Source organism: Centroberyx gerrardi, chromosome 20, assembly GCF_048128805.1.
Source record: "Centroberyx gerrardi isolate f3 chromosome 20, fCenGer3.hap1.cur.20231027, whole genome shotgun sequence".
Taxonomy (NCBI): domain Eukaryota; kingdom Metazoa; phylum Chordata; class Actinopteri; order Beryciformes; family Berycidae; genus Centroberyx; species Centroberyx gerrardi.
The window spans coordinates 7,654,168-7,672,415 of record NC_136016.1 but is presented as its reverse complement, the minus strand read 5'-3'; the positions used below and the strand labels follow the sequence as shown (position 1 = coordinate 7,672,415).

The following is an 18,248-nucleotide window of genomic DNA, read 5'->3' as shown; positions in this document are numbered from 1 at the left end:
GAAAAATTCCAAACTATAACGGGCCTAACCCTGCTGAGTGCTGTGAGGAAAAACTTTTTGGTGGAATATGACCCAAATATCTCTATCATGAACTCCAAACTATTTGGCTTAAATTATGTATAATGTAAGTGCATCCACAGAACTTGCCCTGTGTCATATAAAATGCATAAGTCAGAGCACAACATCCAGATATAATCCAAAAGCTTCTAGGCAAACCACTTTTAATGATTTCACATTTTGTTTAGGTGCACAAAAAAAAACAAATTATTTTTTGCAGACACCAAAACTCAGGTTGAATCACATAATGGTACATAAACATATCTGTGATGAGGTTTAGCTTTTATATACCTGCAAACAACAGTTGCACTGCTTTTCGTGCTCAAAACATAATCATGATGTTTCAGACGGCTCTTATCTTATATGTAAAAATAATTCATACAGTGGCCAAATCATCCCATTCCCTTGGCTTGTGTTAATAAACATCTACAAATAAAGTATTCTAAATAAAACCTAAGAAAGCATACGTGATTTTTCTGAATACAAGCACAGGCTTTTTGTCGCTATTTAAAACACACTGATAATAAGGGAACCTATCAACTTGTATACTCCTTGTTACTATTCCTTGTAATAAGAAAAGCTAAATATGGCCATCTGTACAAAGATGGGAAGAGAAATCTATATACTATCAACGTGCTGGAGTGGATCATCTTGAGGATGATGCTGAGCTCCATGGACTTCAAGGACCTCTGCATCTCCAATCCTCTCTGCAAGAGAGCACTCAGGTTAGAGATGCAGGAAACACAAAATGAAGAGTTATCATGCTATACACTTATGCAAAGTTATACTCTGCTCAGGCAGTATTCTGGCTACCAATGTTCAGTGCAAAGAAGATACAGTTTACTGTGTTGGTTTATTCACCACCTTCATGTGAGCAGATAGTATATACTTTTTATTGTTTTCATTTTATGAGCACTGTTTTTATCTTTTTTTATTTTGTGAAGCCCTTTGAGGCATGCTTTGCAATACTGGGCTATACATAAACAAGACTTCACTTGAAACTTGACATGAATACATGAGGGATTCATAACTACAGTCCTTGCAAAGAAAGTCCACTACTAGATAAAGGAAAGATCAATAAACATAACACTTTTTCATTAAATAGGCTTTTTTTTTTCTACAGTATTTGCTTTGACTAGCAAATTGAGGCCTTTGAAAATGTCAAAGCCACCTGGCTGCATACAGCAAACCAGATAAAAAAATTCATTCATAACGTTAGAAAGGAAAGGGGGGAACAGAGAGGCTGTTTTGACCTCTAGCACCGATGTAGGGAATGAGCTGTCATCAAAATCAAGGACACACATAAACTCAGATGGTATTTCTGAGTTGCATGTTTAACGCAAGTGAAATGGGACTTAAGGCCAGTGGCGTGAAAGTAGTCTAGTCGGCCATAGATAAAGGGACAAAACTGTTAAACATTAAATAACAATGGGAAAATCAATATATCGTTTAGTTACCTGGTTTGTCGTCACTGGAAGATCGTTGCATTTGGTATGAGCTGCGGAAGCAAACAAACAGTGTATCTGTGACTTCTACGCTCCACACATGCAGATGGACATTCCAGAGATAGAAGACCGCCCTGACCTTGTTCTCCGAGGCTTTCCCCATGACTGGCCGAATGAAGGGCCTTGTACAGGCAGAGAGGCACAGGTATGAAGAGCCTGGACCTGCCCAAAGCTCTGCTGATGGCCTGAGCGGTCAATACCCTCCAAAGCCTGCTGGATCATCCCCATCACCAGGTCCTTCTCTGTGGAGCAGAAGATTGCTATGATTCTCAGATGCGACTAGTTTTGGAATGGAACAAGTTTCTGAAAAAAAGAATTGCTCTTTGCCTCAGCCCGCCCGAGGTTTCTTCCAAGTTTTTCCTACTAAGGTTTATCTTGGGAGATTTTCCTTGTGTGTAATTAGGGTCTGTCCCTTTGTGCTGGAAAGCAATCTAGCAGATTTCCCGGAAAATCCGACCTGTTGGCACACACTGTAAAATTCAGTGTAGATGCCGGTAGAGGCTGACAGTCTTCTGGGCAATGGTCTCAGTTGTTTCAGTTGTTTCACGGTAATTATGCTAATGTATCCAAATGACTGTTGTAATGACTTATTGATGCTAAAATGCATAATTAGTCTTAGTGTTGGTGTCTTAGTGCACAAAGTCACCCGACACATTATGTGGAATGTGTGAGGTGACTTTTACCTCTTTGGCCTGAAAGCAGAAGCCACTGCTGGACCAGAGATAAGGAATCTGTCTGCAGGATCTGACAAAGCAGCTCCAACACCTGACAAGAGAAGAACAGGACCAGCGTCACATTAGCTTGCAAACCATCCGGCATGTATAGTTGACATACACATTATTTGTGAAATCGTTCTAAATGTCAAGAAGCCTGTTGACAGAGCTGTGCTGCATGCACTGAATATGCAAATGCAAAAACTGTGTCACTTTAAAATGAACTCAGAAGTTAAATGAACTCAGAAGTTGTCTCTTTCTCTGGAGAATTTTTATATATGCCATTCAACATACTTAATTAGAGATACTTTTTATTTTTTTTATCCATGTTGTTCTTCCACTAGCCTACATACAGATCACAAGAGACCCTAACCCTCCTTATCTGGAATAAAACACAGTCATTAAAAGTTACTGTGCCTCCATCGTTTCAACCCCAAACTACCCTAAATAATATGGAAATTGAGTTCCCTTCAACAGAGATGGAATAGCAGAAGAGTGGAGGAGGAGCACAGCAGTACATCACCATGAGCTCTTGGTCATAGAAAGGTTGAGGATAAGCCGTGCGTTGAGAATGGGATCTGCGCTGGTAAGCCTTGGTGGATGGAGGGATGATTCGCCCGGTTTGAGCTGAGTACTGGGTCTTTCTGCGGCCAAATCCTTCTTCTGATTGGTCCTGGACAACATACACAGTGTCTGAAAATATGTCCCAATATAACTTTTTGCAATCATCTCAAGTATTGTGATAAACTGTGCCCGGCTACACTTCAATTCCAAAGAGATAAAGCTACAATATGCAACTTTTCGCCTTGAGGCACGAAGTGTATTGTTAGTCCTACCCTCCTCCCCCTCAGTTGGTCAAGTTCACACTCCAGCACTTGTCACTCATCTTGATGAGCGGTCTACCTTCAGACAACAGAAGAAACAGCATCTAGCCTGAGGTAACCGCAAAGCAACAGGTGTGTTGAAGAAGCAGACAGCGAACACAGGCAGTCTGCAACAGAAAAAGCAATGGCAATATTCACCCATGTTTTTTCAGATTTTGTCTGCCACATGTTGGCGTCTCGGTCTTTTAGTTTTTGTTGTTGTCTTTGTTACACTTGATGACCACCATCAAAATGTCCCAAACATCATTGAAAACCCAATTTCAGGCAAACAGGGGGATTTAGGCATGAGCACGTAGGGTCACAGGCAGACACAGACTAATAATGAATAATTCTATTTATTTATTGTTACTTTAATGTAAAAAAAAAGTTGCATATTTTAGCTTTAGGGAAAAATACAGAGAAAGAAGAGTAACTGGATCAAACCCATGAATGTCCCTTTGTGAAGTCCACTTTAGTCTGATTAACACATGAAGTAACCTTGGACACCACTGAGAAACAGAATTACAGCAGCCCACATACATCTTTTTTGTCCTTTTTTGCTTGAGAGGACAAATTGACTTTTGCAGCCAGTTCTTTAAGCTCCTCCCTCCAGGCTTCTGATAAAAGTGCTGTAAAATATAAAGGAAAAAGTACTTGTGATAAAACCAGATATGGTATTGTAATTATTCTTCTGAATCTCAATAGGATCCTTTTATGTCATAAGAAATCATATGGGCTGTATGTGTTTGAACATACCTGATTTGTTTTTGATACTATTGACCCCAGAAAGATTTGGACCAAGTGGAAGGGCAAAAGGTGCACCAGCTGCTGACCTGAATCCCTGGCTCTTAATAAGTGGATGAGGAAATAATGATGTGGTGACAGACCAATCATCATTCACCATGCACACCGGCCTCCCGTTCAGTCCTGTGGGAGAATGAAAGGCACAGCGTTTCCTCACCTACTGTGTTAAGGGTATGAAAGTTCCTCTTACACACTTGAAGTCTAACCATAAAGTGCTTCAGAAGTGTGGGACTATCAAAGACGAGGCCTGAAGAAATAGTGCCAGCATGGGGAAATAAGCGTGCAAAGCCCCTGCTGGGAGTCACGGTCATTACATCATCAGAACCTCTGGGATGAATCCAATTTTTCTTGCCAGTGAGACACTCAAGTCTTTGATGAAGCCATATTGCTGCTCCTGGAGCCACACAGCTGCTCATGCTGTTTCATGTACAGTATATGAATCTTATATATTTTTTTAACTCAGTTCAGAGGAATTTGGTGTAATAATCTCCTGGCAACTGATCACCTGCACAATAACCATTACACAGTCTTTAAAACTACTTTCCTGTGTGCAACTTCACCTTGAATATGGGAAAATGGATGGTTCTCAAAATGTTGTTAGAGTGAGCAAATTTTACTGGTTGATTGGGCAACATGGAGATAAATATTATCCATGGGAATATAGATTATTTTAAAAAAAAGAAAAAGGAATACCTGTAAAATCCAAACAACATTGAATGTAAACAATTCAAAATCAACTTGTATTAAAGGTTAATATCATTTCATTTCAACTTTGAAATATGTTTTTTCTTTGCCTAGGACAGTTCAGTCTGAATATGTGAACATTCATTAATTTCTCCTGAAATAGAAAGTTTGTCCTGCATGTTTGTCCTGATGTGTCATGTTACACTGATTTAGAGAATTATAAAGAATGAACTGGAGATGATGGGTAAGATGACATTACCCAGGAGGACTTTCTGGAAATAATGGGCCTTTTTCTTGTTTGGAAATGATTTCATTACATGCAATAAAGCCAATTTAAATGCAAAATCCAAACACTTTTTGTGTTAAATGAATTCAAAGTGAATCTCCTATTAATTGTTAATTGGGCCATCTCCAGGCCAGCCGTAATGCTCATATAGCATTGGATGAAGGTTATTTGTGTTACTAAATACTAATTGCACTATCTAATGCCACAAGGATACCAAACTGAGCTCGAACAAGGTTTTACTTAAACATAGCTGTAATCCGGCCTATAAAAAAAACACTTAAAAAAACACTGTGAAACTAGATTGGAACTAGTGAGTGATGGAAATCATTGCTGCTAAGTCCCTGCAGAGTCCCACAGTAACGTTCTATCTATTGGCACAGGGTGATCATTTAAATCATATATGACAGACGTTATGGAACAAGAACCCTGCTGATATCTGTACTGCCCTGATGACAGAGGGCATTTGAAGCTATTGTAATTATATGTAGCCTGCAGTGATGGAAATGAAATTTTCTTTCACCAATCACATCTTCATCACATATTCATTATTGCTTGACCATAGACAGACTACATAATTCCTCTCTGTCCAGAATCTTGTGCCTGCTCACCTTGAATATGTGTCACTCGGTGTGGATGAGGGTTGTGCCGGGAGAAGAAAGAGTGGTGACTCAAGGCACCAAAACGCGGACTGCTTTTAGGCACCATCTTGGTCCATTCAGTGGTAAATGGCACTTGATTGGCATAATTAATGCCCCTCTCTCCTGTGGTCATCTGGGAGTCTGGACTGAGTGTTCTCGACATATCAGGGCATGAGAACTATATGTTTTGTCTGAATCTGAAAAATTGAAAACAAATCAGACTCCCCCTTGTTAAGTGATGCGATAGAAATATACTTTATATTTAATATTCCAGGCTCCTGCAATTGGAAATCTGAAGTTACAGAGTCAATAAGTATATACTGTACTGTGGCCATACAGGCTGAAAACACTTGGGGAACTAACAAAGAGCAAGATAAAGCATGCTCAAAGTTTCATTCAAGAGTGCAAACAACCAAATAAATACATTTCAAATATGTTCAAGAAAGTTAGGTTTGGTGTTCTATTGGGAAAAATCTCCAAAGAAATAAATTCCAGAGTTAAAGAAAACCATGAAAGAACTACCGTACCTCAGTAAACAGCTGCCTGCTCAAATCCTTCGGTGCTTAATGCTCAGTGTTTCCTTTGTTGCTTAGAAACCTGAACTCAACAAGAAAGAATAGCATCCTTACACAATGGCACTCTGTACAAATTCATTTACACACTGCATTTACATGTCCAGACCGACTAGAGCTTGCGTTATACTTGTGATCTGAATGTAATGAAAGAACTCATGAAAAAGTCATATATTGTGTGCTGAATTCCTGTTAAGTTTGTGTAGACCATATATTTACTGATGTCCTTGTATTTCTAGGAAGTACTTGCATATTCCATTCAAATGAAGAGATTATTTCATTTAAGCCCTCTTTTGTATGGGGTCAGGGACAACCTCAGCAATAATGTTCACATTCAAAGTCAGCAAAGTTGCCTTTGCTTGTCTGTGCCCACCACTGCAATGTTATTGGCTTTGATTTTTAAGAATGAGGGAGTTAAATGAGGAATGCAAAACAATGCAGGATGTTTCAGCAAACCATGGCTGGCTTTGAGAGCTCAGAAGGTGTGAACATGAAACGTGTTCCTGCCATAATTTAATGATGCTTTACAGCTTGAGACTTGGTATATGGAATGGTATATGCACAATGGTATAAATCTCAGACAATTTTTCCCCCTACTGTTATACATGTACAGATGTTTAGTGTGGAATTTAGGTTTTATACATCTGACTTACATATTAGAAGCTCCACTTAGCCCAGAATGAACAAAATAAAGAGATTGGAAGCACCTTAGATGCAAAAGGTGAACATTTATTCCAGCTGAATAAGTGCAAAAAAAGCACATGAAATAGCAAAAGACAAACACTGGATAGGCTTATATAACATGCAGCTATATGCAATGCCTTAGTTTCAACCTTAGCTGAAGCTCAAAATGAAAATTTGGCATGATAAGCCCCAAGCATGTAAACAGTAGGGATCAACCAATATGTTTTTTAGAGGGCAAATACCAATACTGATATTGTATTAAACCTGCTGATCAATATTTTGTGCCAATATTATATAACACTGCAAGGATTCAGTGCTTCCCCAAGAACTTTACTCTTGGCGGGACAGAAAAGCATCTGAAACAGCATTTAGACCATCATGTGACACTAAAACACTAACAAAATTCTTTATCTCTCTCTCTCTCTGCTATTTACTTTTTTTATGATTTCTCCAGCCTGCTCTCAGCCATTTTCTGGGTCATCACTCACTATGGGAAAACCAATTAATGCATTTCAATATCAGAGAAAGTCCAGAATGAAACGCCCCCCCTCTCCTCCTTGAGTAAGAGAATGAGTGACTGAGCTGTGCGAGATTCTCCTTTCACTCCACCCTTCGATGGGATAAGTGCGGATAAATAACTGCGCGGGTAGAAAAACAGCCCAATAATTGTGCTGTGACATCTATTTCTAGCATAGTAATGTCTAATCCAAAATCTAAGCAGATGAACAAAGGTTGAACTTCATTGGAAGTGCTAATAGTTTTCTTTTTGAGACCTCTTGGTTTAATGCAAATATGTCAGATGAAAAGTAGGCTAGATAAAAAGAATAGCCTCGGGTGCTAGACAGTCTAGACTCTACTGCTGAGAGTCATATGGTTTTAATAGAATGCAGTGACTGTGTGAGTCACTAGCTCAAAAATATGTACCTAGTAGCTGTAGGAATACAGTAGACAATCCCTTTATAGCTTATATACTGTATTTATAGCATTGTGACCCCATGTTTGTAGGGTATTATAAAGCTTTATAAACCACTTTTTGTTTGCTTTAAGTAGAGTGATCCACTCAAAGCATTTCCCCACCTAGGGAATTTACTATGCTAGCAAGGCAATGTTCCCAAAAATGTAACTTTTAATATCAAAAACTGATTGATGAGAGCGGTTCCTAAAACTAATCTCAGAACTCAAATACATTTCTCACATGTGGCCCTAATCCTCTTCTGTAAGTTATAGACTAGTTAAGTGATTAATTATGGTTGATTAATTAACAGACCAATTAACAAGGACACAAGGATCAATTAACCCTCAATTAATCCTTAACCCTACACAGTTAAGCAGTATTGCGAAGAGGAGGTGAGTGAATGATCCTGGTTCAGTGTGTTCTCTGTAAACACTGCAATGCCTCCTAACGGCCACTAGGGGCAGATTGGGTAACAGTGAGTGAGTGAGTGAATGAATGAATGAATGAATGAATGAATGAATGAATAGATGAATGAATGACTGTATGTAAGTGAGTCACTTTCTAGATTCATGAGGCATCTAAAAATATGAAGTGATTAATTAATTTGATGTTAAATGTTCATTTAAATATGAAACATTATAAACATTCTATACAAATACTTGCATAATGAGATTTATAACCACTTACAAATCCCTATGGGTGCTTATAGATAGTGTCATAGGACATAGAAAGTAATAGAAATAGAAATAGAAATTTCATTGTGGGTTTTACTGACTGTTTTTATGTAGCTGTTGTCAAAGGAGGAACCTTTATCGCACCGGTAATACCACCAGGAATAATATAAAGGAGAGGGGCCACCTGGTTAATTGGCACAATCTAGGTCACCTTTAAGTGCCTAGGTGTGGGGCCTTATTTGCCATCAGAGTAGCCTCAATCCTCCTAGGAATGCTGTTTTGCACGTCCTGAATTATGTGCAGTTTCAGAGTGGACCTTACTTCCTACTTAAAGAAAGCCTCCAGTTCTTTGAGGGATAAAAGAGGTGGAAATGTATTTTGCACTCTGCACTCAATAACTTGCACACACAGTATGCACACACACGCAGACACACAAACGCATACACAGGCAGACAGACAAGCGTGTGCACACACACACACACACATACACACACACACACACACACACACACACACACACACACGCATCCATGATTACTGATTGATGCAACTTGGATTTAATTCTTTCCAATCCACTTTAATTATTTGTCTGAGACAGACAACACAGACTCTCCACAGTCCACTCATTTTTATCCCCGCCACAGCAGGGGTGGTGAATGGATACACCAGAAAACAACCAATATCAACTTTATTTCTCTTTATTCCAGTGAGGGAGAACGCGTACGTCAGCCACCGAGAACTGAACCTCGTGATTTTTTAGCTTGGACGTAGCCATCGGCCACAACGCAACACGAATGCAATGCGAGCAGTGGAGCATCTTTCAGTGCTTTTAAAGGAATCATTCCTTTGACGGTTGATGGCCGATGGCTGTAGTGCAGCAGGGCCGTAAGGATCTCAATGTCGTTCGGTCGGCCCACTTTCGGTCACGTGGGTGAAAGTCTGCCGCAGATTGCAGACTCTCAATCAGGAGACCCGTGTTCGATTCCCGGGAGTTACTCCACTTTTTCTTGCAATGCCTGCACCCACATTCCCCTATACTGTGAATTGTCAAGCTATAATTTAAAAATGCTCTGTGTTGCTGATGTTTTAACATTGATAAATCATTACCATATTAAATTTGCATTGCATTTTGAGGCAAATCTGCTTGATTGCTTTATGGTGCAAATGGAGATTACTCTATGGCACAAAACATGAAGAAGGCGCTGTTCTTCCAGCACAAACAGAGCTAAAGCTTTCAGAGTGTCTGGCAAAGGCTGATGGTGGAATGAATGAAAGGCAGATGGAAAAATCACTTCCAGGTTTATCCTTTTCAGGAAATTGAAAGAAACCAAACGGAGCGACATCAGGGAGGGGGAGGGGGGACAAGAAGCATCATCCTCTTTGCAACAGGAAGCAATGGGCTTCATGGGAAATGTGGTCTGAATTTTGAGAAACACTAACACTAACAATACCACTGGTGAGAGATTAAGAAATCACTACTAATTTGACAATGATTTATTGACGTTTACAAAATGCTACACATAGCACCTTTAAATTATGACATGGTAATTTTTGAAGGATAATGTTATCAACAAACTATCTTGTTAGTTAAATGTAGCTCATGAAATGCATTTATTTGATTTCCGAAATTTGTTCTGCGATACAAAAATTGTGTTTATTCAGAGATAATTAACATACGGTGATGGTTTACATGTGTTTAAATGCAGCTGCTGGAGAATTATGGGTCACCAAAGTTGAAGAAGTTGTGGATTTTCTTACTTAATTAGCAATCACTTAATCACTTAATTAGCAAGCACTGTAATATTCCTATAATTTTCCTGCAGTGTGTCTGTGGGAGTGAGTTACTGCTGACCTTCTGGCATTTATTTTATTTACTATGGTATTACTATAATATTCCTATAGTGGACTTGTAGTTTTACTGTGAAATTTGTATAGCCTACTACCCCTCTAAAAAAAATGTATAGCATGACTGACTAGAGTTCTTCAGTATGTATAACTGTGACTGATATTTTCATACATCAGACTGTCAGTATCAGGGGCGTCATGCACAACAGAGTGTGTGGTCTTAGGGTCCTCATCTGGAAAATGTTTAAAGGCAGACATGAAGTGAGGTATATAGAGAGGTAGAGTGAGAGGGGTAGAGTGAGAGAGAGAAAGGGTAGGGGTAGAGAGAGGTAGAGAGAGAGAGGTAGAGGGAATTAGAGCAAGGCAGAGAGAGCAATAGAGAGAGAGACTGGTAGGCCTAGAGAGAGAGAGAGAAGGGAAGAATGGAAAGAGAATAAAAGCAGGAGGGAAAGATATAAAGAAAAGAGAGAGAGAAATGCTCTATAAATATATACTTAACTTACTTAAATCTGTTTTTGTAACTCAGTTATCTCCTACCTTAAGTAAATACTGAATATGTATAAAATTAATATACAAATTATTTGTAATATTGTGCTTTTTGTAAACCACCTTCACTTCCTTACTCATGTCTAACTATGAGCTGTTTGATGTTCTCCTCTGCTCGCTTATTCTCCATCTTCTGTTCCATTTTCCTTCAAAATTATTTCTTTGATAATTGATTGATGAATGATTTAGCAGAAATATTGCAGGCTACACAGAGCCTGCATTTTGGGGACTAACTGTAATCGCTGGCCTACTTAGTTGATATATATGAAGATGACACTATTCACTAGGCTATCTGTAACTCACCCCGCACTGCTGGCACTTCTTTTTAGAAAAATAAGCTTTGTCTGCTGTCAGCTGCGGAGAGCAGAAGAAGCGCACTAGCGGGAAAGGATTCACACACCATATGCCAACGTTTCATTATATTTTCGATAGGTCATAGCCTACTAATGGGTAAAAACATATGAATTAATTAGTAAAATTGTAATTAATTCATAAAAAAAACATTTTAATGAGTCCAACTCAGAGGGAAAAAGGGAAAAAAATCCCTGCAGCTTTGACACTGGTCAGTATCCGTGACAAACAGTTATTGAGAACACAGGAGGCTGTGCTACATCATTGGTCTGCCGCCCCTTCAGAGTCAATTGAGTCACGGGAGATCAATGGAGTCTACACACACACACACACACACACACACACACACACACACACACACACACACACACACGCACACGCACACACACACACGTACACGCACACAGAGCAGCAGCAGCAGCAGCAGCAGCAGGGGCGCCAGCTGCTTATTTCTCCTGTCGGAAGCGGGAAGGGGCGCACCATCCAGACGCACTTGTGGATTCGGGACAGAAGGTCTCATCACTTGCCAGAGTGACTTCCACCAACAAGGCTCATGCAAAGGGTTCAGGAGGGTGCCTGACAGAATGGCTACCTCGACGGAATCGGGGCAAGGGTCCACCAAGATAACTCCTCAAGTGCTGCAAGAGATGCTCCAGTACTACAACCTCACCCGCCAGGAGTTTATAGACTCGTACAACATCCAGCCGCTCGTCTACATCCCCGAGTTGCCTCACAGCGCCAAGACCACCTTCGTGATCATGTACGCCGTTATTTTCGTCCTGGCACTCGTTGGGAATAGTTTGGTTGTCTACATAGTGGTGAAGAAGCGCGCGATGCAGACGGCGACCAACATTTTCATCTGCTCTTTGGCGGTCAGCGACCTGCTCATCACTTTCTTCTGCATACCTTTCACCCTGCTGCAGAACATCTCGTCCGAATGGCTTGGAGGTGAGCGCTGAACACCAACGACTTTACTTTTATGCTTTTTTATTAAGTTCTCTCACGAAAAAGAATTAGAATAAACCTATATCCAATCATATGATATATTGCCTACAAATAAATTCCATTAGGATTATACCATAGGAGATAAATCCCTGTGAGAATATTATAGGAATATAGTAGTGCATTTTTACCAGGGCTGATCTGCTGGCATTTGTATTATACCCAGTCAGCAGAAGAAATGTAGTCATTACTGTGTTTGTGGTGCTTATTAGTCAAGATTTATGCCTAAATACCAAGATCACACTTTATTGAATGATGAATATTTAACATCTGATTGTTTTAACAACATTTTTCAGGGCACAAGCTTTTCTGTGTCCATGCCTAAATGTATGTTAATTGTAAGCATCACAGATTAAACCCTGCTTTAGCCTACCTCTGAATTCCTAAAGACCAGGTTTAATGTATCCAGTCATTTATACTGCTATTGGCCTGCGTAAAAGCGACATCATTCATATTGTGTCAGTTTTAATGAGTTCATTTTTGTCCAAAGTGTCACTGGGTAGCAACAGGTGGCCAACACAAAGCATCTGCTCTTATTAAAAGACAGGCATAATTAATTCTGTGTGAACCAAGGGTGGATTCATTATCTCTGAATATTGAACATGTGGGCATTTAAAACTTGCATTAGGAAGAAAAAAAAAGGAAAAACAGCATATTGCATATTTTCATCTGTACTTCAGTGCCAAGCAATCTTCATTTGCCAGGTATTTCATGCAGACATTCAGAAATGACTGGGTTTAAGTGTGATCCAAGATGCTTGTTTTATTTCATTTACACCTCACATAATAAAGGTGAATAAGGATGAGGACAAACCCTGCTTCCAGCCTTAATTAGGCCTATCAAACTTGAAACACAGAAATGAGTCATTTCCGGACATAAACACACCTGCACATCATATTGGCTTACATTGAGTTTCCCTTTGTTTCACCCCTCTGTTCTTCTTATAGGGGTTCTGGTTTGCAAGACAGTTCCTTTTGTGCAGACCACAGCCATAGTGACAGGAATCCTCACAATGACCTGCATCGCCATTGAGAGATACCAGGGCATTGTCTACCCACTGAAAATGAGGAGGCAATACACGTCTAAAAGAGCATACAAGATGCTAGGTATTGTATGTTTGCATGAATGGCGGCTCATTATACTTCTGTGTGTAGTGGTGGGGGTGTGAGCCTTGTCAAAGCAACACTGACGGGTATGAAAAAGTATTTGGAAAAAGCAGCACTGATTCAGCAAAAGTGAATAATTATTGTGGTTATGGCACAATTTCAAACTGAGGGAATGAAAACAAATCGTTCTAATCAAGCTTTTGACCCTCAACCCTCAAAATGTTCCTTTGTCTAAAATGGAGATTCATAAGCTTTGATTTAGGAGGTTTTTTATTGGGTAAAGTAAGCGATGAGGTTAGTAACAAGTGATATTTGAATGAAAAATTACCCAAAGCAATCAAGGTATCTCTAATCAAGTGGGTAAACTTTAGCTCCTGGAGTATAATGAGACAAATCAGAGTTTGGAAACCAAGAAATGCAGTGCAACCATGCTGAAGATGTGCTGACACATTAAATGCTTTCATTAAAGGATAAGGCCGGTGTTTTTTAATGCATTGCTTACTGTCAACAAATCCTATGAAAATAACAAAATCAGCAATGATTTTGTTTTGCCAACAAGTCTCGTCCATGTAGCCGGTGCCCAATGAAGCCATGTCCCAGCAGCCATAGAACTCCATTGTATTAAAAAAACGGTTAAAAACACGTCAAAGAGCCATGCCGTTGCTCTGGGAAACATATTTCATCATCACGATGCACCGGGCCAGCCGACTTTTTCCTCAAACAACTTAATAAGCTGGCTGTAAACACTTTGCGATCTCAGGAAAGTAGTTCCGTAGCACCGAAAATAGTCCCCGGCGTAATGAAGAATTTGTTCCCATTTGAATTTGATTTGGTAATAACTACAACAGTTTGACTTTTCATGGTAACAGTTAGCGATTTTTAAAATTGAAACTATGTCTTTGTGAGCTGTATTTCAAGGCTTTTAGCTTACAATTGGAGCCAATGACTTCCAGGTTGACGGCTAAAAACGGTACGTGGGAAGTCAGAAAGTAACGGGAGTAGAGCAAACGCATTGTTGATTTTGCTATTTTCATAGGATTTGTTGACGGTAAGCAATGCATTAAAAAACACCGGCCTTATCCTTTAAGACTGCAGCACACAGTCATTCCATCAAAGAATAATTAATTATGAGAGAACATTGTAATTGTGCAGCTGCTGCGACAGTTGTTAGGGGAAAAGGGTTACTTGGCATTTCCTTGATCGTAATACAACAATGTGACTCAGATGCCTAGAAGTAATCAACTAAAAAGTGAGCTTTGTGGGCTATCTACTTTAGATGATCTGCCTTTAAATTGAAAGCATGTGGGTGCAGTCTGCCTGTCACTCAGGAATACAGCTTTGCCCATAAAGCCATTGAACACTGTCCAGGGAGTCCATGTACTATAAGTAGAGGTAGGAAATGGGGAAATGAATAATCAACTCAATAGCTGCTGCAAGGTGCGAGGCACTTAATGGCTTATTGTTCCAGTGGAAATGCTCTACTTCCACCACCTGTGATTAACTGTGATTTTGAACCAGGGCTTTGTTGAAAAAAGCGTACAGTAGCCTACATGCTCAGTCATGCTCAGAGAAACACTATACAGTCTATAGACATTTCAACAAATAAAAAGTGCTAAAAGTTTTTGTGTAGTTTGTTTTGGGTCAGAGGTTTGAATATTTTCCAATTTGAACAACTCAGATTGTACTCAAATTGGCTCATTGCAGCATTTATGTGTGTCAAAATACTCCATCCAACACCAGTGAGCAAGGCTGTTATAGGTTACTTTCTAAAAGCAATCTGTTACAGATGAATGCTGAGTTGCCTAAAAATGTAATTGGTAATGTAACCATGGGATTCATCAAATTTAGTGCAGTAATGTGATTGCTTTCAGCTGCTATTGCATTGGGCTGTTCACTAATCAATAGAATATTGAGTTAAACGGACCATTAAATACAATTTACAGGCTGTAATTAGAATGCGAGCTTGTGACTGGAAGGTCGTCGGTTCAATCCCCCGGACCGGCAGGATAGATCTGGGTGTGGAAAGTGAAAAGCAGCGCTTGCCCCTCCCTCATTACCACCACTGAGGTGCCCTTGAGCAAGGCCCTTAACCCCAACCGCTCCAGTGGAGCTGCTCAGTGGCCAGCAGATCAGACGGTGGTTGTACTGGTCAGCTTCCAGGTGTGAATGTGTGTGTGAATGTGATCAGGGCGTTCCTGAAAAAGAGAGCATTGCTCTCAGTGAAACTCCCCCTGAATAAATAAAGGTGAAAAAAAAAAAAAAAAAAGAATAGTGCTATCATTATCATCTCTGATCATGATTAACCATTATTTCAAGATATATAAAGCAATGATACATTTAAGATCAAAGTGTTTCTTAGATAGCATGTTGTCGTGTGACTATGTCTGTGCATTAAACCTCTCTCTGCACTGTGTAGGGCTTGTGTGGATTGCCTCAGTGATGGTGGGATCACCAATGCTGTTTGTGCAACAACTAGAAGTAAGTAGCGCACTGCACAGTAAGCTACCAAGAAACATGCCATTCATTACATTACAAGAGATTCTTTAAACTGTCAAAGTTGTTTTGAGCTGGAAGCAAATCACACTCTTGATATAGGGGAGAGCAGGGCCAGTTGTCACATGGGTAAGTTGTCGCAGTGGCTTTATTTCTGAAACTAAAATTTTAGAGCCAAAATCCAATTACACAAGTGTTTACTTTCTTAATAAGAGGTTACTTATGTTGATTACAACAGTCAAAACACTCTAACATAAAAACAATTTTGATACCTGAAAGTAAATCATGAAAATCTTACTGTTTTTCTTCTCATTTCTTTCTTATAAAGGAATCAAAATAATTATACATTGCAACATAAAAGCTATGTGCTCAGGGAAAGGAGGAATCTTTGTCAGGAATGCCTGGTTGGGGCACATTTTATTAGAAATAACTTTACATTCATTTTTTCTGAATAAATATTATTTTGGAACTTGAACTCACAAACCTTTGACTTATGGCCTCACTCTTTGATCTAGCTAGAAAAACAAATATTCTATCTCAGTAGTAAGGCACTGCTGAGAAATACACCAATGACTAAAAAGTGTGACAACATGCCCCGGTCTCCCCTACAAGTGCCACACTAAACTCAGTTACAAAGAACTGATTTGGCTCAGCATTATCACAATTATGAAGATTGAAAGCCATAACTGAATGTAGCTGACTTTGAGAAAGATTCTATCTGGACCTAAATTTAGCTATATAGACTTATATCTGGACCGGTTTACATGAGGAATCCATGAATCCGTGAGTCATGGATATACAGAAGTAGCAGTAATGAAATCAATTGTGCCACGTAACCTCACAAAAAAAAGCTATTGTTATTACAGTAATAGTTCCTCCAGGCACAGACTAAAACCTTTTCTACCTCATTCTCTCAGGTGAAGTACGACTTCTTGTACGATCACTACCATGTGTGCTGTCAGGAGACCTGGCGCTCTCTGACCCACAGGCAGGTGTACACCACCTTCATCATGGTGGCTCTTTTCCTGCTCCCTCTGGCTGCCATGCTGTTCCTCTACACGCGCATTGGCATCGAGTTGTGGATCCACAAGAGGGTGGGCGACTCCTCTGTCCTCAATACCATGAACCACAGGGAGATCAATAAGATCTCAAGGTATGATCTCAAGAGATGTGTCCCAAAGCAGTCGCAGCTGTGCCTCTTGCTGTCCTACATCTCTCCCAGTAATGTGACGCTTTTGTCTGATATTTCCCCTTCACCGCATAAAAATGCAAAAGATCATTTAGATTTACCAGCACTGTGTCATGGTGGCATGAATGAGATATCATAAGAAACTGAGAACTTAGGACACAAATGTTTGGGGAATGTCTGTGGCTTCTCAAATTGCTGTGTTCTGCCATCTGCCATCGATTTTTCTCTTTAGATGAAATTATTTTTCTTTTTACAGGAAAAAGAAAAGAGCTGTGAAAATGATGATCACTGTTGTGCTGCTGTTCACTGTCTGCTGGGCTCCATTCCACACAGTACACATGCTTTTTGAGTACAGTAAGTATTGCTGGATGTATAAAAAGGTTATGGAGTCAATATGAACGTTAACGTGAAATGGGAATAGCAGCAATTTCTAGCCCTAGCTTGAGTGGATATTGTCAGTTTTTGAGAGTTTTGACCCTCTTACCTGTGTATAATGTGCAGATGACCTGGAGAAGAAATACGACGAAGTCACGCTCAACATGATCATCGCCATTGTTCAGGCCGTTGGGTTCTTCAACAGCTTCAACAATCCCATCGTGTACGCTTTCATGAACGAGAACTTCAAGCGGAGCTGCGTCTCGACCCTCTCGCGCTGCGTCAGGAAACCGAACCAGCAGGGCGGCGCCGCGGAGGCACCGAACGTGAGCGTGCAGTTCATCAAACCCCTGAACAGGGAAGCCTTCCTGGAGATGAGTGAACGCGACGCCTCGAAGCAACGCGCAGCAGAGAAAGGCCCTTCGGGTTCGTCGCAGGGACAGAGCTCTCTAGAGGCAGCGGGGGACAAGATCTTCACCGTCCAAACAGAGCTCCCTGCAAGCAGCTCCTGTCTTGTGAAATGAGGACCCAGTTGATAGTTTAGTGGTTTGGCTATTGCGCTGTGACCTTCTGTATGTTGCTGATCAACGCAACTTGATCTACCAGCTATAGGTGCTTCAAATATGATTTCAAGCAGTGCTTAATTTGTAAATGATGAGGTCCCGGAACACCAAGGGGTCGGTGTTCCCGCGAGTCGGTCTGGGGGGAAAAGGTTCCGGAACATATCAAGACAACAAGCGCATTGGAGGCACATACTTGGCTGTGAGATATCCTAATCATACATAAACACATCAAGGAAACTGCAATGGCTTCAACCATTTACCAGACAAACTCTGGCTTGAGTAGTTACGCATTAATATTCAACACAAATACTTTCATAGGATATCTATTTTAAACGTAGGAAAC

At 40.1% G+C, this 18,248-nt stretch overlaps 2 protein-coding genes across 2 annotated transcripts; one reads left to right on the top strand and one right to left on the bottom strand.

Annotated features, from left to right (window-relative positions):
- Window positions 1–675: 675 nt before the first annotated feature.
- Window positions 676–5,713, bottom strand: tbata (thymus, brain and testes associated). Its single transcript, XM_071907846.2, has 8 exons — window positions 5,521–5,713; window positions 3,895–4,065; window positions 3,679–3,767; window positions 2,799–2,948; window positions 2,246–2,327; window positions 1,633–1,822; window positions 1,515–1,555; window positions 676–764 (listed from the first exon to the last, which is right to left on the bottom strand). The coding sequence occupies exons 1-8, from the start codon at window positions 5,711–5,713 to the stop codon at window positions 676–678; spliced, it is 1,005 nt and encodes a 334-aa protein (XP_071763947.1).
- A 6,048-nt stretch (window positions 5,714–11,761) lies between these two features.
- Window positions 11,762–17,866, top strand: qrfprb (pyroglutamylated RFamide peptide receptor b). The gene is made up of 6 exons (XM_071907952.2): window positions 11,762–12,125; window positions 13,127–13,285; window positions 15,702–15,763; window positions 16,696–16,931; window positions 17,224–17,321; window positions 17,469–17,866. The coding sequence occupies exons 1-6, from the start codon at window positions 11,762–11,764 to the stop codon at window positions 17,864–17,866; spliced, it is 1,317 nt and encodes a 438-aa protein (XP_071764053.1).
- Window positions 17,867–18,248: the final 382 nt, after the last annotated feature.